We start from the raw sequence: 18,312 nt of genomic DNA on the forward strand, positions 1-18,312 counted from the left end.
CACTCACACCCACAACAGAACAGATGACTGAACGGAAGCAAAGAAAAAGAAAATGCTTCTACCACAACCAACACTCTTATCATGCCACTATATGGGCAATAAGAGCTGAATCTAACTCTAGAACTGAACACTCTAAAGAGGTCCCATGCTCCAAAGAGCCTGGAGTAAGAAGGGCAGGGTGGTCCCTCTGCTCAACAAGCCAAGATGGCACCTTTCGTAGACAAGACACCTCTGGGGAAGAAAGACCATGTCCTGGCTTATGGTAAGCAAAGTATCTTGGCTGAAGCAAGAGGCTCAGATTCTAGTTCTGCCATCTTGAACTCTTTAAGTCCAGGGTTTAGCATTCCAACTCCATACTGGAGTTTGGAAAGCAGGAGGCTGCCTAGGCTCAGGCTGAGGCATGTATGGGGACTTCTGGGCACAAAAGTCCCTTCCTTCCAAATTTCCCTTAGGGCACTCCTGGCCAGTAGTGGTAGTGTTCACTCCTACAGCTCTCCAAGGAAGTTTGCACACTGGGTCCCTTCCAGTGTTCAAGTGAAAGCAGGTAAAAAGACCACAGCTTGGCCACTAGTGGGCTCCCAGTAGTAAATTACTGGTCTGGCTGGGCAATCTATTTGTGGTCAGTCCTGGGCCTCAGAGAACAAGCCATGTTAAAGTATGATTAAATTTGGGAGTTCTGTCCTTAGGAAACAAATCAGAGCCATGCAAATAAATCTAATCAGTCTGGCTAGCTCTTTTCACAGCACACTGAATAGAGTAGCACATTGTAAGAGTCAGTGAATTCCATTGATAAGAGAGGATTTCCCTACTCAAATATCAAAGGTCTTCCACACACATACACCAAAAAAAAAAAAAGGGAGAGCAGGGGAGAGAGTCAGCTTTTAAACAGTCCAGAATCAGTCAGGGCTCCCTAAAGAGAACCAATACTCAGTCCCTGAGCAGTCTCAGAACTGAGGCCACGTTCAGTGAAGTGGCTTCTGGGCTGTATACAGGATGCAGCTCTAGCTTCCCACTGCCTCCAGGAGAAGCCTCCCCCACACTGACTCTAGGTGGGCAGGGGCAGAAGTTGCAAGCAGAGCCCATTGCTTGTCCACAGAGTGAAAGTCATAAAGACACCATCCCTTATCCCAACTCCTCTCTACAGGACAAAGAGGCAAAATAAATTTGCCTATCTCATGCCCTTCCATGACAGGGAATCAGGCAATCCAATACAAAGCCAGACCCCCAATCCATCAGGCTGAATGAAGAACAAATTAAATACCATATATGAGCCAGCACTATGTGGGTGCAACATGAAAATACAAAAATAAAGAAGGAAATAAATAAATAAATAAAGATGCTTGCCCTCAAAAGTTATACTAATACCATGAGGCCATGTGAACACCACTGACCCCCTATGACTAATACCATGAGGCCATGTGAACACCACTGACCTCCCTCACTAATACCATGAGGCCATGTGAACACCACTGACCCCCTATGACTAGTCCCAGAGCAACATCTTCTCCAAAGGGAAAGTTGTTGATAGACTTAGTCCTTGGCCAAGCCCACCCAGATAATCCTGGTTACCTAGAAAAACGGCCTGTAAAGATACAGAAGCAAACATCAACAAATGTATGTGGGACTGACCAGGCAACCTCTCTGAAACACATCCCAGTGCTCTTGGGCAAGGAGAAGGGGATAGCGCACAGAGGCAGATCTAAGCAATATCGACACAGATGCTAGGGTTTCCTAATGACTCTTGATCACTTAATGTCCCAGCTTCCCCATTTCTGCTCCTGACTTGAGACTTGAGATAGAAGTTCCCAGGCCACCCAGCCCACTGTGAGGTCATCCTATGGGGATTACCAAGTCAACACTGGGCTGGGCAGGACAGGAAGTGAGCAAGTCAATCCAAGAAAAGTTCCATTAGGGGACATTCTCTGGGACAATACCTATGAAAAGGTCTTGGGGTACAAATACCTTGAAGTTGGAAGGGCAGGTAGCCCCTCTTCTCAGCACTTCAGCTATGTCCTCATTAAACTGGGGTACAAATGGGAGGCAGGGGTTTGAAAAGCTAGCCTTGTGGCTGTAAGCCTATGATTACTCATGCCACGTTGTGTACTCAAAAATGCTTTCCCATGTCTGTAATGCTTTTCACATCATCCTACACATTCACTGTCACCTCTCCTCACCCCAGCACACAGAAAAGATGTGTTTATTATGTGTACTTGGGTTTTGTTGTACTATTAAACGCCATGACCAACTCCTATTATCTTAACACAAGTTTTGCTGGAAACTCAAAAGACCTGGCTGTGCTACCTCACAGAGAATCTGGGCTCTGCTCCTTCAAAACCTTTGTTCTCCAGATGTCAGTGGAAAAGTTATGGACAGCTCTCCCCAAGCTAAGTTATCTTGCAGTAAGCGAGGCAAGAAAGGCCACTCACTGTATTTCTCAGCCTCCGTGAAGTTGTCACTGGGAGAGCAGCCAAGAGGGAGGAGACACCTTTGTTGAGAAGATCATAACTCTCCACCATCCCATGAAGCAGAGATGTAGTCAGAGAACTTGTGTCTGGAGAGAACTAAGTCCAATATGAACAAGGACACAGAGAAGATGCAGGAAGAAGAGAAAGAGCATCAGCCCAGTGGAGAGTGAAAGTTTTCCCACACTCCAAGATGGCAGATGAAAATCTAGGATTCCTAGTCGACATCAGCTGAGCATAGTTCACCAGGGAACCACTGGGGTGTTTTTTTAAGCAAGCAGGATATAAGAATGTAGACACTTGGGTACCTTGTCATTGTTCTCTACAGTAATCAGACTAGTGTCTGAGCAAAAGATCTGGGAAGCCAGCAGGCTCTAAAGAAGGGTTAAAAAAAAAAAAAAAAGAAGTAAGTTAAAAGAGAACAGAGCTACCCATTTATGCTCAAGGAAGAAAGACTATACTGGAAGACGCAATGGCAGAGAGTGAGCAGAGAATTCTAAAACATCACCAGTGCTGGTGATGAGATACTTTGTCTTTTCTGGAATGAAGAGGAAATGGTTTTAAATGGAAGCATGAGGGATTACAGGTAGACAAAAGGAGGGATTTCCTGCTAGTGAGAGATGTCTTTAAAAATAGAACAATGTGGGGAGGAAGAGGTCGGGCTAGCTGATTCTCAAGACCTGTCTGTTACCAAGAGGGTGCAGTTCTACCATCACCCCTACTCTGACTCCATCTACTCTGTATGTCCAATGATCTAAATGAGGAAGACAAGCTATTATGACAGCCCACTGTGCAAACCTCAAGACTGCCATACCAGAAGAGAGCCCCATCAGGAAAGCTGATGGGAAGGCTGGTCCAAAGCAGGACAGAGGAAACAGGGAAAGGGAGGAGGCAGTGTGGAATCACACAGAACAGGCACAGGTGTTTGGTTTGGGTTTTACCATAGGATCCTAAGTTAGCAATACCATAAGCACTCCAGGCCATGCATCGGCACAGCTCCAGTATACAAAAAGTTGCAGCCATCATACATAAAACCCTGGCACAGGTTCCTCATCCAAGCACCAGCCCTGACTCCTGCTGGATATGGAGAGGTGTGTAAGTTGATTCAGCTAGTCCGGAGCAAAAGTGTGACGCCCCAGGCTCTCGGCCAATTCTATCACTGCCCAGTGAGAGGCTTCTGGTGTGTCATTCCCCTCAGCCTCAACATTTCTCACCTGTAAAATGAGAAGGTAAACGATATGACTTCAAGATTCCATGTCTATATAAAAGATGCTTAATAGATAAAAATGTTTCTGCTCAAAGACCTACACTTTCTCCCATGATTCTTCAGATACTCTTGTCAAATGCAGGAACAAGATGCTTGCCCTAAACATCAATTTTATGGGAAGATACTGAAGTTTAGGTATCTTGTGTGTGTGTGTGTGTGTGTGTGTTACTGGGGCTTGAACTCAGAGTCTCCCACTTGCTAGACACCCCCCCCAGCCCTGTTTTGTTTTAGTTAATTTTTCATATAGTGTCTCATGCTTTTTCTTGGGACTGGCCTAGGACCACAATCCTCCTACCTCCACCTCCCACGTGGCTAGCATTACAGGCCTGTACCACCACTCCTGGCCCAATTTAGCTATCTTAACCTAAAAATTAGGCCTAATTTTTCTCTATCTAGAATCCCTCCAACAAACCTGGGCTTGAAATCATATTGTCTTATTTCCTTCCTCATCTGTTGCACTCCTATACCACATAAAATTTTGTAGGTGAAAGAAGCACCAAATTAGAAAGACAACTCCACACTAGTGTAGTGAAATGGACCCAAAGAGTTCAGTTACTACTTAGAACCAAAGTTTAAAAATTATTTACTTTATAAAGGTCTTAATTAGAGCAGATTCAAGACTATGTCTGTATAATGACATTCCAACTCACCTGAATCATAATACACTTACTCAAGGCAGAGTAAGAAGTGGGGACCAGGCAAAAACCGCACATGGGAACAGCATCACACATGTAAATGTCAGTTCTTCCCATGCACAGATATGGGGAGTAAAGCAAGAAGCATAGCACTACATCTGGGAATCACCACACACTAGAAGAGTGAGAGATCACACAGGAGTTCCTCAGAGAATGCTGAGGAAGTGAGAGTTCTAAGAGCCAACTCATCGTTATGGGGTTCCCTTAAAAGTCCACCCAGAACAGAATGTAAGAAGGGGTGCCATGAAGCGTTCTGGATGGCACTCTGTGGATCCTGCAATTACTATTCAAGTTCAAGTTGAGCTGGACAGACCCCATCAACATGCTGCTGTTCAATGGGCAAAGATCAAGATGCCGTCATTCTGTGAGTCAAGTTGAGGCTGAAGTCACAGTAGGTACTAAGTTTGTCTCCCTAGAATCCACAGCAATAGGAAAATTCTTTCTTTTTTTTTTTTTTAAAAGAGCTGTGGCCCACATCTCTCAGTGCTTGAGAGAAAATTGAAGAGAAATAAGATTTTTCAATCCGAACACTCGCAGGAAGCAGGGAATCTCTGATAGGTAATACCAAACCAAGAAGCTTCTATTCAACCAAATGCACCAAGAGCCCCTCTTAAATTCAGGTGGTACAAAAAGGAAGAGGAAGAAGGGGAGGTGTGAAAGTGAGGCAAGAAAGAGAACCTAAGGATTGAGTGTGCTCTATCTATGGCTATCAACATCTTTAAGGCGTTTGCGGTCTTTTTGATTCTCTAACCTCCATACTGAAAAACATAAAATACAAAACATTACACCTGTCAGGTGCTAGGCCCTGAACTATCTCCAGGCAGCTGAAAGTCAGTACATCAGACTTTTAACGATGTGAAAGTTAAAGATTAAAAACATGTTGGAACACTTACTTTATGCAGTGCCAAAAATGTGTCTATAACCTGTAAGGAGAGATGGGTGTGGAGCATCGTGAGAGAAAGATGACTGCACACATGCTGCAGAGAAAAACTATGGTCCTCACTCACTTTCTTCCCATCATTCCTCCTTCCTTCCTTTTGAGAGAGATTGCTACTGAAATCTCACATACTTTGCAATAGCAGTAAGTTGACCACTCAAAAGAATGAATAATGTGCAGAATCTGCAGTCAATTCTGTTCTGACACATGGCGTTGGGAGCCACTGGTGTAGGTACTCACGTGGGCGTGGGGATGTGCCTGTTCAGACAAGGGCTCCACGTCACATCCTGCATTCTCCTCAATTACTCCAATGACAAAAACTCACTGAAAGTCAAGAGGCTTTTCACAGGGCACTGCCATTGGCCAACCAGTAAGTTAAGAATTAATGGCTATGCTTGGCTAACTCTGTCCTGGCATGGAGCATTAAAAATTTGCACCTATTTAATTGTCTCTCAAAGAGGATTGTGTCAGTGGTAAGCAGCTATTGAACCTCCTTCAGAAAATTCAGCCTAAATTTTCATTTATGGTTGTGGCTATCTATGCATTAATGTGTACATGATGTACTGTTATGGCTTCATTTTTCCAAAAATTGAAAAATTAAGAAAGCCAAGATAACACAATATACATTGAATGGAAACTCCTATGGGTAGGAGTCAAAAAAAAAAATCTTGCAAAATTATTATGCAGGAGTATGAAAAATTTCCTCAAAAGTTCCCAGGCAAATGATGCCTCTTTAATTTTCACCCTTACAATAAACTCTTCTGCAGGTTTTGTTTATTTTGAGGAAACATTTCACTTTTTTTTTTCCAAGACATGAGGTGTGAATGATGCAAAACAGTATTTGGATATGTAAACTGAATTATTTGCATAATGCATCACTAATCAGTGAGTATAAATTCTGGAATGTGAAGAACTGAAATCAAGTACAACAGAATTTTTAAAAATCTAGACCATAAAAGTAAAGAGCATCGCCCTTTGATGGAATAATGTACACATTTGCATTCCGTTTATAAGAGGGAGAAATTATCCCCACAGAGTTTTCTGAAGAATGTTAAATAAGTGGCCTTTGATGTGCACTGCTTCACTCTGACTCAACATTATGAGGCATAAAGGTCCTAAATTCACAGGCGCAGCCACAGGACTCCAAGGAGAGTGGAGGTATTTGCATCAAAAAGAGCAGATGTCCCCCACCCCCACCCCATGTTAGTCGGCCTGCTGCCCCTACAGGAATCTGTTGCCTGCGCCTCCCTGGCAGACCAACTCGGTCACCCAGTCTCCAGGAGCCGGAAACCATCTACACGGCTCTGTGTTTGCATGCAAGCTTAGGATCTCTGCAGAAAAACACTAACAGGGATGTGCACACAGTCAAAAGAAGAAAACATTACTTCAGCTCTGTATACTCAACCAGCTTCGAGAAACTATGTGTCTGGGCTGGAGATGTAGCTCATTGGTAGCGTGCTAGCAAGCATACACAAAGCCCTGGGTTCAATCTCCAGCACTGTAAAGAAAAAAAAAAAAAGCAACCAGAAACTATGTGTCTGCACAAATACCTTTGAGGAAGGAATGAAATGAGGAGCACACAATGACGCTGTTCCCCATCCCCATAACAGTGGGAGGACACAGGTGACTCTTGGAAGGTTAATCAGGTCCCTACTCTCTCAAGAGTCACCTGCATGCTAGGAGTCCCAAACAGGCACATGAAAGCACACCCAATCTGTACACACATGTGTGTGCACACACACACACACACAGTCCTTGAGGGTACCAGGTTACATTTCCACAACAGCTGTTCCTATTGCCTACTGCCAGTGAAGTCAAACCAGCCTAAAATTTGATTCAAACTGCTGTAAGCCCAAGTGTCAGGCACTTAGATGGCAGCTAAAAGTGCCACTCTCAGATAACTGAGTGACACTTGCTAATAATAGCTTCTGTGTAAAGCTAAAGCAAGCAGGAGAAGACATTTTGTGAAACCAGAGGGACCTGGGCCTGGGAAGGACTTGAGAAGGCTAGTCTCAGCTTCCAGGCAACGATACAAGACCAAGTCCATCCTGTTTCCATGTGACAGCCTGTGCGATCACAGGTGATCAGCTTTCAGGCTGGGCAGTTAATAGTCCTGGCTTTTGCTACACAGGGGAACAAAGTGCCCCTTTCTAGCTCTGCAGTCACTGTCTTACTCCCCTTCATTCTAAGCTGTGCCCCAGTCCTCCCTGAAAGGGATTCAATGGAACACTTGACTGTGTTCTCTGACCCCTCCTGCCTCATCTTAGGCTCTGGTCTTTTTCTAAAGCCAGGATTCTAACAGCCTTACCTTCATCAACAGCCAGCTCAGTAGGCACTTCCCACCTGTTTCTTTCCAACACCCATCACAAAGAAAAGAGGCACATGCACTGACAGTCAAACTTCACCTTCAGTTCTTCCTTTTTTGGGGGGGTCTCTCTTTTTCTAGAATGGAGCACCGTACACAGCACATACCCCAAGAGCCATCTTGCCCCATATCCCCCACCCTTCACAATGAACTTTGCAGACACAAGCTTGAGCCCACCAGTACTTTCTTTCCATAGAACAGCCATCCCCTTCTTCCTTCTGAGCCCAACCCTTGGCCAAAGGAAAAAAGCCCACTGAGCAAGGCCATTTGCTCCCCATCAGTTATGCAGGACCTTTATTTTCCAGAAAATCTCAAATATATGCAATTTGACAGAGAATGACATAAGTCAATCTCCCAAATACACACCATCTTCAGCCACTAGCAACTCACAACTGTGCTTGTCTTATCTATACTCCTATCTCCTTCCCTGCCCATGGATTATTTAAATTGGTCCCAGAGGTCATTTCATTTCATCAGTAAATATTCAATATGTATTTTTAAAAGATAAGGACTCTTTCTTTTTTGCTCTTTAGCATAACCACAAAACCATTGTCTCACCTAAAAAGAAATAAAGTGACAATAATTCCTTATCACCAAATAAGGCAGTGACTTTAAACTCAGAAACACTTCTTCCCACTGGGTCATGCTTTGGAGGATCCCTTCCACTGAAGTTCAAGACTGAAGCTGCCAAGGAAAGCATTCAGAGAATCACGCTGTCTAAAAGAGCCATGACCAGGTTTTAAGCCACTTTGCACATCAACCCAAACTCCTGCCCCTTGCAGGCCTTTGCCCAATTTAAGGCTGAATGCACCCTCTAGCAGTACTCTGTGACAGTCCTGACCCCTACTAACTTCCCAGAGGGCCTTGAGTCTTCATCATGTAGCCCATGACCACATCAGACAAGCAGGTGCACTCCCAGTGTTCAGAACTGGTATTTATTTTTCTCTTTGAAGAATGTGTTCTCCTGGACAGTTCTGCACAGAATTCATTCACAGAGCATGTCTTGGATCTACAGCTGACTAGATATGTCAGTTATGTTCCAAATGGGTTTTCACAGGTCAAGGTTCTGTAGGCAAGAGCAAATACTATTTTTAGACAGGATAAGGTCACAATGCTTTTAGAGACAGTGAGGTCTACAATAAAACCTATTGATCAGCCTCTGGAACTAGTGCTCCAGAGAGACACAGAGATTGAAACAAAAATTGCCTGGCTGCTTTCTCTGTAGACTTGGTGGGCAAAAGCTTGTTGGACTTAAATATCTTTCAGGATATAAAATAAGTAAGAAGTAACTGTGTACAGATTACTAAAGTCCATTTAACCAGATGCAGAGGCAGGTTACATGAAATATACTCACGACAGGATTCTCAAGAAGGGAGACTTCAAGGTAACACACGTGCTGAAAGAATACAGACAAGCCTCCTCAATCCAGTGGAGGCTGCAACACAGCACTTATATCTGGGACTGTCCTTAAATTTGCAACTCAATCCTACATGAAGATGGGCTTACCTAAATTGGAATTTCAGGGAAAGTGGTCTCTTCATGGACAGTTTTTTAAAACTCCTATACTGACTAGTAAATTCTAATTCTAACCATCTTCCTATACATACACTATTTTCTCTCTGTCTTTCTCTGTCTCTCGATAGATAGATAGATAAATAGATATGCATACACATATATATGTTGATATACATATAATATCAACACACATATATACCAAAGACATCTGCACTATCATCAGATAAAATACATAAATACATATATGCACAGATATGTACACACACATATATAATGTTGATAGATTTGAGGATTTTTCTTTCCAAAAAAGGACAATAAATCTTTTATAGGTATACACACAAGACTTCAATAAGTTGCCAAATGAAACTTGAGAGATAAATTTAGAAATTGCACAAACCCATAGTAGCCCAAGTAAATGAAATCACTGAGGCACAGACAGCCACTGGAAAGTTACTCAACTACTTTACCAAGGATTTAGCAGCAAACCCTAAGTGGTTTAAGTAAATAAGGAGCTTTAAGCTAAGATATTAATGTAACGGACTATCCCATCTTAAACTCTAGCTAGATATCCAAGACCGAAGTCAATTATGCCCCCATAAACACCTCTCCATTATCAAGGGTGTTTTATTGTTTTGGAAACTAAGGACCACAGGAAGTAGTGTGAAAACTGTTGGGTCTCTTCATTTATCATCTGCTCCCATCTCACAGCCCAGCTCACAAACAAAATATGCCATGGTAAACATAATCCATATATCACACTGTGACACAGCTGACCCCATTAGCAAGCCAAGACTGTCCTAGTGGCAGCTTCCTATCATACATTAACAATACAACAGCTGATACATTTGCACAATACAATAAGGGGTGGGGAGAAAAGAGAGCATATCAGGCTATGAAATCCTAAACTTCATGTCTGAATACGTATTTTGTCGCCTATCTCTTGGGCATGAATGTTATTATGCTTTCATTTCAGGTAATAACCAAGGGGGGAAGTAGAGTCCCTAGTAGCTGCCATTCATTTGGTCCCTCTGTTATCTTCTTTCTGGTTGGGTTACAGCTAAACTTTATTTTCTTGGGGATTTTTTTTTTTTTTTTTGCCAGAGAAAGAAGAGCATGCAAAATCTGGAACGGCTGATTATCAGTGCCCTTATAGAGTACTCCTAATAAAACCCCCCAAAACATTATAAATTAAAGCGGCAGTAAATTAAATAAATTACTTTTTTATTGAAGCTATAGACCGCAAGAGTGCCTGTATCCTGCAAAGAACACATATTTCGTAACTGGTTCATTTTTCTTTTATTCTAAGCACATGGGATCATAAAAGAAAGTTTTAGATAATCATTACCCAAAAGATAATTCTGAATGCTTCTTTTCAGCATGCTTCTGCAAACGTCATCTTATATCTAATTTAATGCCACATATGAATAATAATACCTGTAAGTGTGGGAAACAGAAACATCCATGCTAAAGTCAATGGTAAACACCAAGTTTAGAAAACGGATTGCTACGATCACACATCCTAGAACAGGCCGTATGCTTTTACCTACATGATGACTTTAAAAAAAGAACATTTTTCCCCTCAATTTATGCATTCTTCCAACACTAACAGAGGGAGAGTTCTAAACATGCTGCATTGGATGCCTTTAACAAGCAAGAATTTGAAACTCCAAGAACTCAGCATATGTATACTCTGTCCATACAGAGAAACCAGCTTTTAGGGGAAGGAAGGAGCAAAATATCACTAAATTCAGTCAGTTAATTGAATTTAAAATACCTGGTTGTTTGAATTCCACTGACTTCTTTTTCAAATGTATTTCTATTTTGATTTAGTTATAGTTGCCCCACCACCACCACAAAAAAAAAAGAAAAAAAGCAAGCTTGGAGAAAATACACATTATATTCTTTGGAGTTTATAAAAAAAAAAAAAAAACAGCTTGCAACAATTAAAAGATGGAGAAATTCTGCAAGCTGGAAACTTCTGTGAATTATCACCATTCCATTATACCAAGCTTCAATTTTACTTCCAGCAATTTGAAAGATGCCATTAAGCTTTCTGCTGGGGGATCATGAGCCCAAGCTTTCATCTCCTCCATTGCGTCCATCTTTGAGACAAATCAAGAAAATATTCTGCTGTCTTTGCAGATGAGCCCCATTCAGCAACTAGATTTCCAAAAGAGAGGAGGGAGGAAATCAACCAGTAGTGTTCATAATATGCTAGCACATAAGCTGAAAGAGCCACCCAATTAAAACCACCTATTTTATAGATGAGCAAACCAAGATGTCAAAATGTGACAAAAACCCAACATACCCAGGCATGACCCAGAGCTAGATTTTTAGTACTGGTTCTCAGAACCAGTATCATTAAAAGTCAGTATTTGGTTTTAGAAAATTCTGGAATGCTCAAAAGACCTCAATTCACCACCACCCCAGCTGGTCTCAGTAATTTTTTCTATTGCCTTCATGGAAAGATAAATGTCTTATTGTAAAGTCTTTGCTAATTTTTGTATGGTTGTCTTCTTACTTTACTGTTTGATAATAATAATAAAAAAAAAAGTTTATCATTATGCTCCCAACTGAAGTATCATCCCATGATAGGCAGATACTGCTATTTTTTAGTAGGGAATCATAGCAGGGCGGGAAAAAACAATTTTTAAATGATACATTTTTCAAATACCTTTTTTCTATAACAATAATTTCACATTCTAGGTACAAAACAGGCATGGTTTTTCTTCCCCTTCACTTCTACAAAATCTAGATTAAAATCAGGAGCTAGTGATCTAATCAAATGCAGAATCCCATATTTTAAGATGACGCACTCTATCAGAAAACTATTGGTTGGCTATATTTTGCTCATTTCTTCCCCAAGAAATTTTTAAATAGTTTTCATTTTTAAAATGATTGCAACTTTGGATTGTGCAACTGCCAGAGTCTCTATACATCTAATCAATCAATAAATAAGACAAACAAAGCAGCATATGTTTATCCTTTACCATTTGGGAAGTATACATTAATTACCACAGATTGTCTCCTATGCTCCTTTCCCTATTGCAGACAGCAGTGCTCAAAAGGGTCCACAAAATAAAAATGTATGGGGTAATTAAATGGATATTTATAATTAGAACTTAATAATTTGCATCAGGGACAAATGAGCTCTGATTTTAATCTGCAGCGCATTTAGGTTAGCCTGAAGATAGTGCAATTTGATGGTTTATAGGCCTCCTCTCAGATTATGAAACAACACCAAGCCTTCAAATGCAGTGTGTCTGTGTCAGGAGTGTGTTAAAGAAGAAGATGCAATGAAAATGTTTGACAACGTGAAAGCAGCCATAAATTACATGACAACTGTGTAAAAGTCATGATGAGACAAATAAAGGGCTGACCTATAATGCGTCTGATTCATCGTGACACACACAACTCCCTGCACTAATCTCTGCCCAGCCAACGCATTCTTAAGCGGGGAACTACTTAGCGCCAGGAACGTTGTAAATTATCACTAGTCAACAGCATTGATTTTTAGTCGACATTTCAATCAGGTTGAAGTAGAAATACTACCCAGTTCATCCAACAGCCTCTTAACCAGTCTGCTGCCCCTCTGAGGTCTCCTCCGTTATGGCTTTGTTAAATTTCCATTGCTCTCACCATTCGATATTTATTGTAGCTTTGCCGCATCCAGGCACTTGGCCTGAAGGGTCACCAGCCTACCTCCTGGGACATTAAATTCATGCTTACCTTAACGAAGACAAAACTGAAAAAAGAAAAAGAAACAAAAGGCCACCATCAGAGATCTGGCCTGATTTTTAAGGGAATAAAAGGAAAACTAGGGGGAAAAAAATAAGAGTTCTAAAGCAATAGTATTCCTTTTATCATTTCAGCTTTCCATTCTCAGAGTCCCAACAAATAAATCCAAGAGCTTCTTTTCTGGGGTGATCAGGGAGCCTCACTCCACTCTTGAACACTTGTACATAGAGACAAGGTAGAGAGCCAAGTAAAGGATCGGGGAGGAGGCAGTAACTTGCATATGAGCCATGGAGGGTGGACTTGCCATCTTGGGGAAGAGTAGGAATTGAAATTGAGGGTTTTGAACCCTTTAGCCAACCTTGTTATCAGAAATCACCTCCATCCCCACCCTTACTTCTAAACCCCCCAGTCCATGCCAATGAGAACCTCTAGCAGGTGGATCTGAACAACCTCCCTTGAAAGGAACAGAACTGCACAAGTGTGAACTGCAATCCCTTCAGCCAACCTTCTACTCTTCATGCAGCCTCTGCACATAGTAGGTGTTTCCTAACTGCTGCAGTTGTCTATATGGAGGGGGACGGTGAGGAAAACACCAACATTTGTTTTTAGAATACATTAGGTAATCTCTGCAAGGAAACTCAGGTCTTGCTCCAGCGAATATTAATAGAGGCAGAGCAGCCTGTGAAGAGGACTGAAAACTTGCCCCAGGGAAAGCCACATGTATATCACAAGTTGCTGTTGACTCATTTCCATTCAAAAGTTCCCTTAAGTCTCGTAGCTGGCTTTGGCCTTCCTGACTCGACTTACCCCATCTCTTCTTCTGCCAGAACCAAAAACCAACCTGAAGCAGATTAATGTCCCCAGCACTCGTCGTTACACACACACACACACACACACACACACACAATGCACAAGCTAACTCACTCACTCCTTTGCAGTGTAATTCTGACTGTCCATGCCCTGTAAAGGTGTAGCTAGAGAAGCCAATGCTAAAGAAACAATATGCAGAGCTATTGAAAACCAGACTTTGCCAGTCCTTAAAGTCCTGACTTGATTTTTTGGTCAGCTCACTGCAGTCTCCTAACCAAGTCACACACAAGTAATAAATTCTCCTCCATCTCACCTGATTTCTGGCTCATTCTAGACAGATGGGGAAGTAACAACTTGCAAAGCAGGATTCCTTACACTGCAGTTGTCCCCATGGTTCCAAGGCTCCTCCAATATGCCCAGGACATGCTTCCAGAGGCTGAATGGAGACATTCTTCTTTTTCCCAGAAGACTGAAAAGCTTGCTCCAGAAGCAAGCTTTATGTGGCTATGTGAGAGCCAACAGTCCAGCACCAGAGCTGGGGGGCCCCAACAGGTGCCTGACCCCACTGCAGAAAGCTGCAAAGCCACTGAGGTAACAGAGGGTGATGACCGAAAGCCAAAGGACTGAATCCTTAGTAACGATGGCCTCTCAGGGAAGTCATCACCTCCTAGAAGAGCTTCAGCTTTCTCTCCTATCTAATGGGGCTGATGAGAACCCGTCCCTTCTGGGGCTGTGGGCTGGAAATAGAGCATCAGACACAGAGAGATGGCAATAGCCACTGTGTGGTAAGTGATTTACAAGCTTTCTCATTTACCCATCTCATCCACCCTATCAAGTAGGGACTTTGGGTTGTCTTCATTTCACAGAGAGGTTAAATGATTTGCCCAAACGTTCCCAACCAGGTAGTGGTAAAATAGAAATGTGAGCCCAGAGTAAACATCACACACCCAAGGACATGCTCCTCATAAGGCAACATGTCCATGGGGAAAGAGAAATCCTATGCACTGTGAGAGCTGCTGATGGTGAAAAGCCCTCTTCCCACCACCCCACCTTACCAGATCTGCAAAAAGGATCCCTCCCCACAGGCTTGGTCAGGAAGAAGTCCAGGCTGAGCATAAAAAGACGGCAAGCTCTTTAGACACCACTTACTCTACTCTCTTTTCATCCCAGTTACTCACCCCACATGTGGGGAACTACATTGAGGGGGAGTGGGGAAGGGTGGTGGTTGGTTGGTGTTTTTCAGTACTGGGGTTTGAATTCAGAGCCTTGCACTTGCTAGGGAGGCTCTCTACCACCCAAGCCACCCAGCTTTTTGCCTTTAGTTATTTTCCAAATAGTCTCGTATTTATGCCAGGAGGGGGTGGGGGGAGAGCCGGCCTGAACTGAAATCCTCCTATTCTGAGGATCTAGGATGACACCTGTGCCCAGTTTTTATTGGCAGAAATGGGATCTCGCTAACTTTTTGCCCCAGCTGGCCTCCAACCTCAATCTTCCTGATCTCTGCCTTCTAAGTAGCTAGGACTGCAGATGTGAGCCAAGACCCTAATTCTTACAGCAGAAAAAAAGTTCCAACCATGAATCAGAATTGTAATTATAACTGGCCTTTGTTAAGTGTTTACCATGTACCCAGCACTGAGCCAAATGTTCCCAAAGGTTCTCAAATGATGCTCACATGGTGTAGGATGTGGGCTTTATGATCCCCCCGCCCGCACTTTACAGCTGAGAGAACTGAGACTTAGAAAGAGGTAATCTACCCAAAGTCACACAGCTAGAAATGACAGTTCCTTTCCACCCTCAAACCACTGTATTTCATGTAATCAGAGGCTGAAGAGAAAAAGAAAAGAGATGAAACACATTTTTAAGGGCTTATTTCTCCTTTCAATCCTTCCTTTTCTTACCAACTCAAGTTACAAAGACATGGAGGTGGAAGAGAAGACTGCATCGAAGGCTGAATTTTGTGGGTTACCTAGGATGAGACCAGAGGCACCCAAATTTTCAGTTTCTATTTGCTACTAAATAAGGAGGACTAAAAAAAAAAAAAATACATCTCCCCTAAGAGGCTTCAGCCTGGGGACAGAAACATGATTTTACCACATTTTATAGGGATATTCACAATGGTGCCTTCTCAAGGCTATGGTAGGGAAAAATACATAATTGTGTGAATAGCATTTTGGACAGGTCCCCAAACCACTCAGAAGCCCTGGTGTCCACTAGAATTCTATGAACTCGGCTTTAGCCTCAGCAGTCCCTCTGGTGGGAACCAGAACATGCTCCCCGCCAGTATGTCACAGGGAAATTCAATTACCTCTGCCACTGGTGGCAGGAGGGCCAAAACTGCACATTAAAAGAGCTAAAAATGTCAGGAAGTTATTGGGCTGATGGCTCCCACTTGCCAACATTCATATGTGGAATGCATAATGTCACAATAAACTAAAAAAAAAAAAAAAAAACAGAAACAGATGGAAAAAGGTAAGATAATCGAGAACAAAACCAGACCAAATACATGGGCTTGCCACCAGCCCCTGCACAGGAAACACTGCATAGCCATGAGGGCACCTTTTTCCCCATCCCTGACCTTTCCTGGGCCCTTGCAGATTGTCTCTTTCAGCCACCAGGAGATTAATTCACAGGTGCTTTCCAACAAGTTCAGCTTCAGCCATTAAAAAAAAAATTGTTTCCACTGATTTTCTACCTGCACACGCAGGCCCACTAGCCATGCCCTGCCTGCTACACCCATGAGCTCACACACACACTGGCCTCCTGGGTACAACCCACCCTTCCAATCTCCGGCCCTCTGGGTACTGGCGTTATCACAAGTCTTTTTTTTTTTTTCTTTTCCCAATGGCAAGCCAGGAAAGATGATAGAACCCTTGTATGTAGCCAAGGACTGGCCTCAACTAGTTTAGAAGGGGAAAAAAATTAAGCTGTGTGTCATTTTGTTGTTGTTGGGCTTTTTTGTTTTTGACTTTAGCCAGAAGACCTAAAGAGCATTTGATGATTTGATGTACAGTCAGCAGGTATTTTTTAAAAAGAAAGAAGGAAAGAAAAGAAAGAAAGTAAAAGGGGGTGGGGGGGTGGTGCTAGGAAAATACTGAAAAGGCTTGGCTGCATTGGGGCCCTGACATGCTCTCATCTAAAGGCTGGCCCACGGCCAAGTTCATCTGTTAATGGACAGCCACAACCAGGGCCTGCACCTCCCCCACCTCCCCTCCCCCTCTCCGAGTCTTCTCTGTTCTCCTACCTCTTTCGAGCTCCTAAAAACTAGACATCGATTATGTCTGCGCTTTTCCCTTTCTATTCAAGATAAACAAAGTGCTTCAAGTTCAGGGCGCACCCTGGGACCCTTGACAAAACAATCTATCATTCTGTCTGCTAAACCAGTCTGGCTACACCACGGCCAGGGAGCTCAACACTCCCAACGTACAATTTTCCCTTTGTGCTCCTTCCTTCTCGCCACCAACCTCTTTTCTTTACCACCTTCTTCAGAGCAGATGGGCTTGACCACTTTGCTTAAGCCCCTCCTGGCAACCTCAGAAATGAAAAAAAAAGAACAGAGTTCCTGGATGGCCCTTCCCTTGCACAGGTTCCCCTCCCCCTCTTTGCCCCCACCATAGTGCACACACACACTCACACTCAATGCTGTTAGGCCCCCACAATCTTTTCAACCCTCTCACCACTGACATTCACCCAGAAAATAAATTAAATGCAGGGACTGCCCCCCTCCTCTGCTCCCTGAAAGAATATTTTAAGTGAGTTTTGTTTTAAATCATACCCATTAATTTATCCTGACTTGCAATTAAATGCGAGTACACTTTTTACAACCAGTACGGAATGTATTAATTATAACTACAAATGGTCAAATGAGAGCACAATCTCTCCTAAAAATATTAATAAAATACATAATAAATAATATTAATGAAACAAAAATAGATTCATAAGCCTTGGCCAGGGCTTTTATTATTTCACACAAGGGGAAATGCAGCCAACAAAACTTGCACCGCACACTTTGGCAGAACTCTGACCAACCACCACCATTAAACTCTGAAGAGTGTTTTGGCTGTTCCCTGGTATGGGGGGGTCTTGTGCAGACGCCACCAGGATTAGCTGGTGGCCCTAGAACCCAAGGTAGGGTTCAATAGGTCTTACCCATGTGGTCAGGAAAAGTTAGAGACCTGCTGCTTCCTCTTCCTAAGTCAGGCTCAGCCCTATAATGGACAAATGAAATCCCTAGAGCCAGTGCAAAATGAGCCTAGAATTCCCGCGCCATCAGCATCTGGCTGAAGGCGCCCTACACTGCACTAGAGCTAGAAGCTGCCTTTGTTCCTGCCAATCGGCCAGGACCTGCTAACCTGTCTCCCTATCATTCAGCCCCTGCCTCACCCCCAGCACTCCCTCCCCCCTTTCATTCCCCCCAAATCCAACACACCCACCGCACAATCGAATCTAATTAAGATCAGGAAGAAATTTGCATTTTCTTTTCACTCTACCCCCAGTAATCACAGAAGTTCTTCAAATTTTGAGAA

General features: G+C 42.9%; 1 protein-coding gene across 11 annotated transcripts in view; it reads right to left on the bottom strand.

The window, feature by feature from the left end:
- The window catches only part of Bcl11a (BCL11 transcription factor A), a 97,951-nt gene that overhangs the window by 57,303 nt on the left and 22,336 nt on the right, over window positions 1-18,312 (bottom strand). The window contains exon 1 of one of the 11 annotated variants that reach the window (XM_074049778.1): window positions 14,845-17,387. The exons of the other annotated variants lie outside the window; for them this stretch is intronic. Coding sequence (XP_073905879.1) covers window positions 14,845-14,905 — 61 coding nt within the window. The 5' untranslated portion in view covers window positions 14,906-17,387. Of the gene's footprint in view, window positions 1-14,844; window positions 17,388-18,312 lie in introns of those variants that run through there. 11 annotated transcript variants of the gene reach the window in all.

Source organism: Castor canadensis, chromosome 12, assembly GCF_047511655.1.
Source record: "Castor canadensis chromosome 12, mCasCan1.hap1v2, whole genome shotgun sequence".
Lineage (NCBI taxonomy): Eukaryota > Metazoa > Chordata > Mammalia > Rodentia > Castoridae > Castor > Castor canadensis.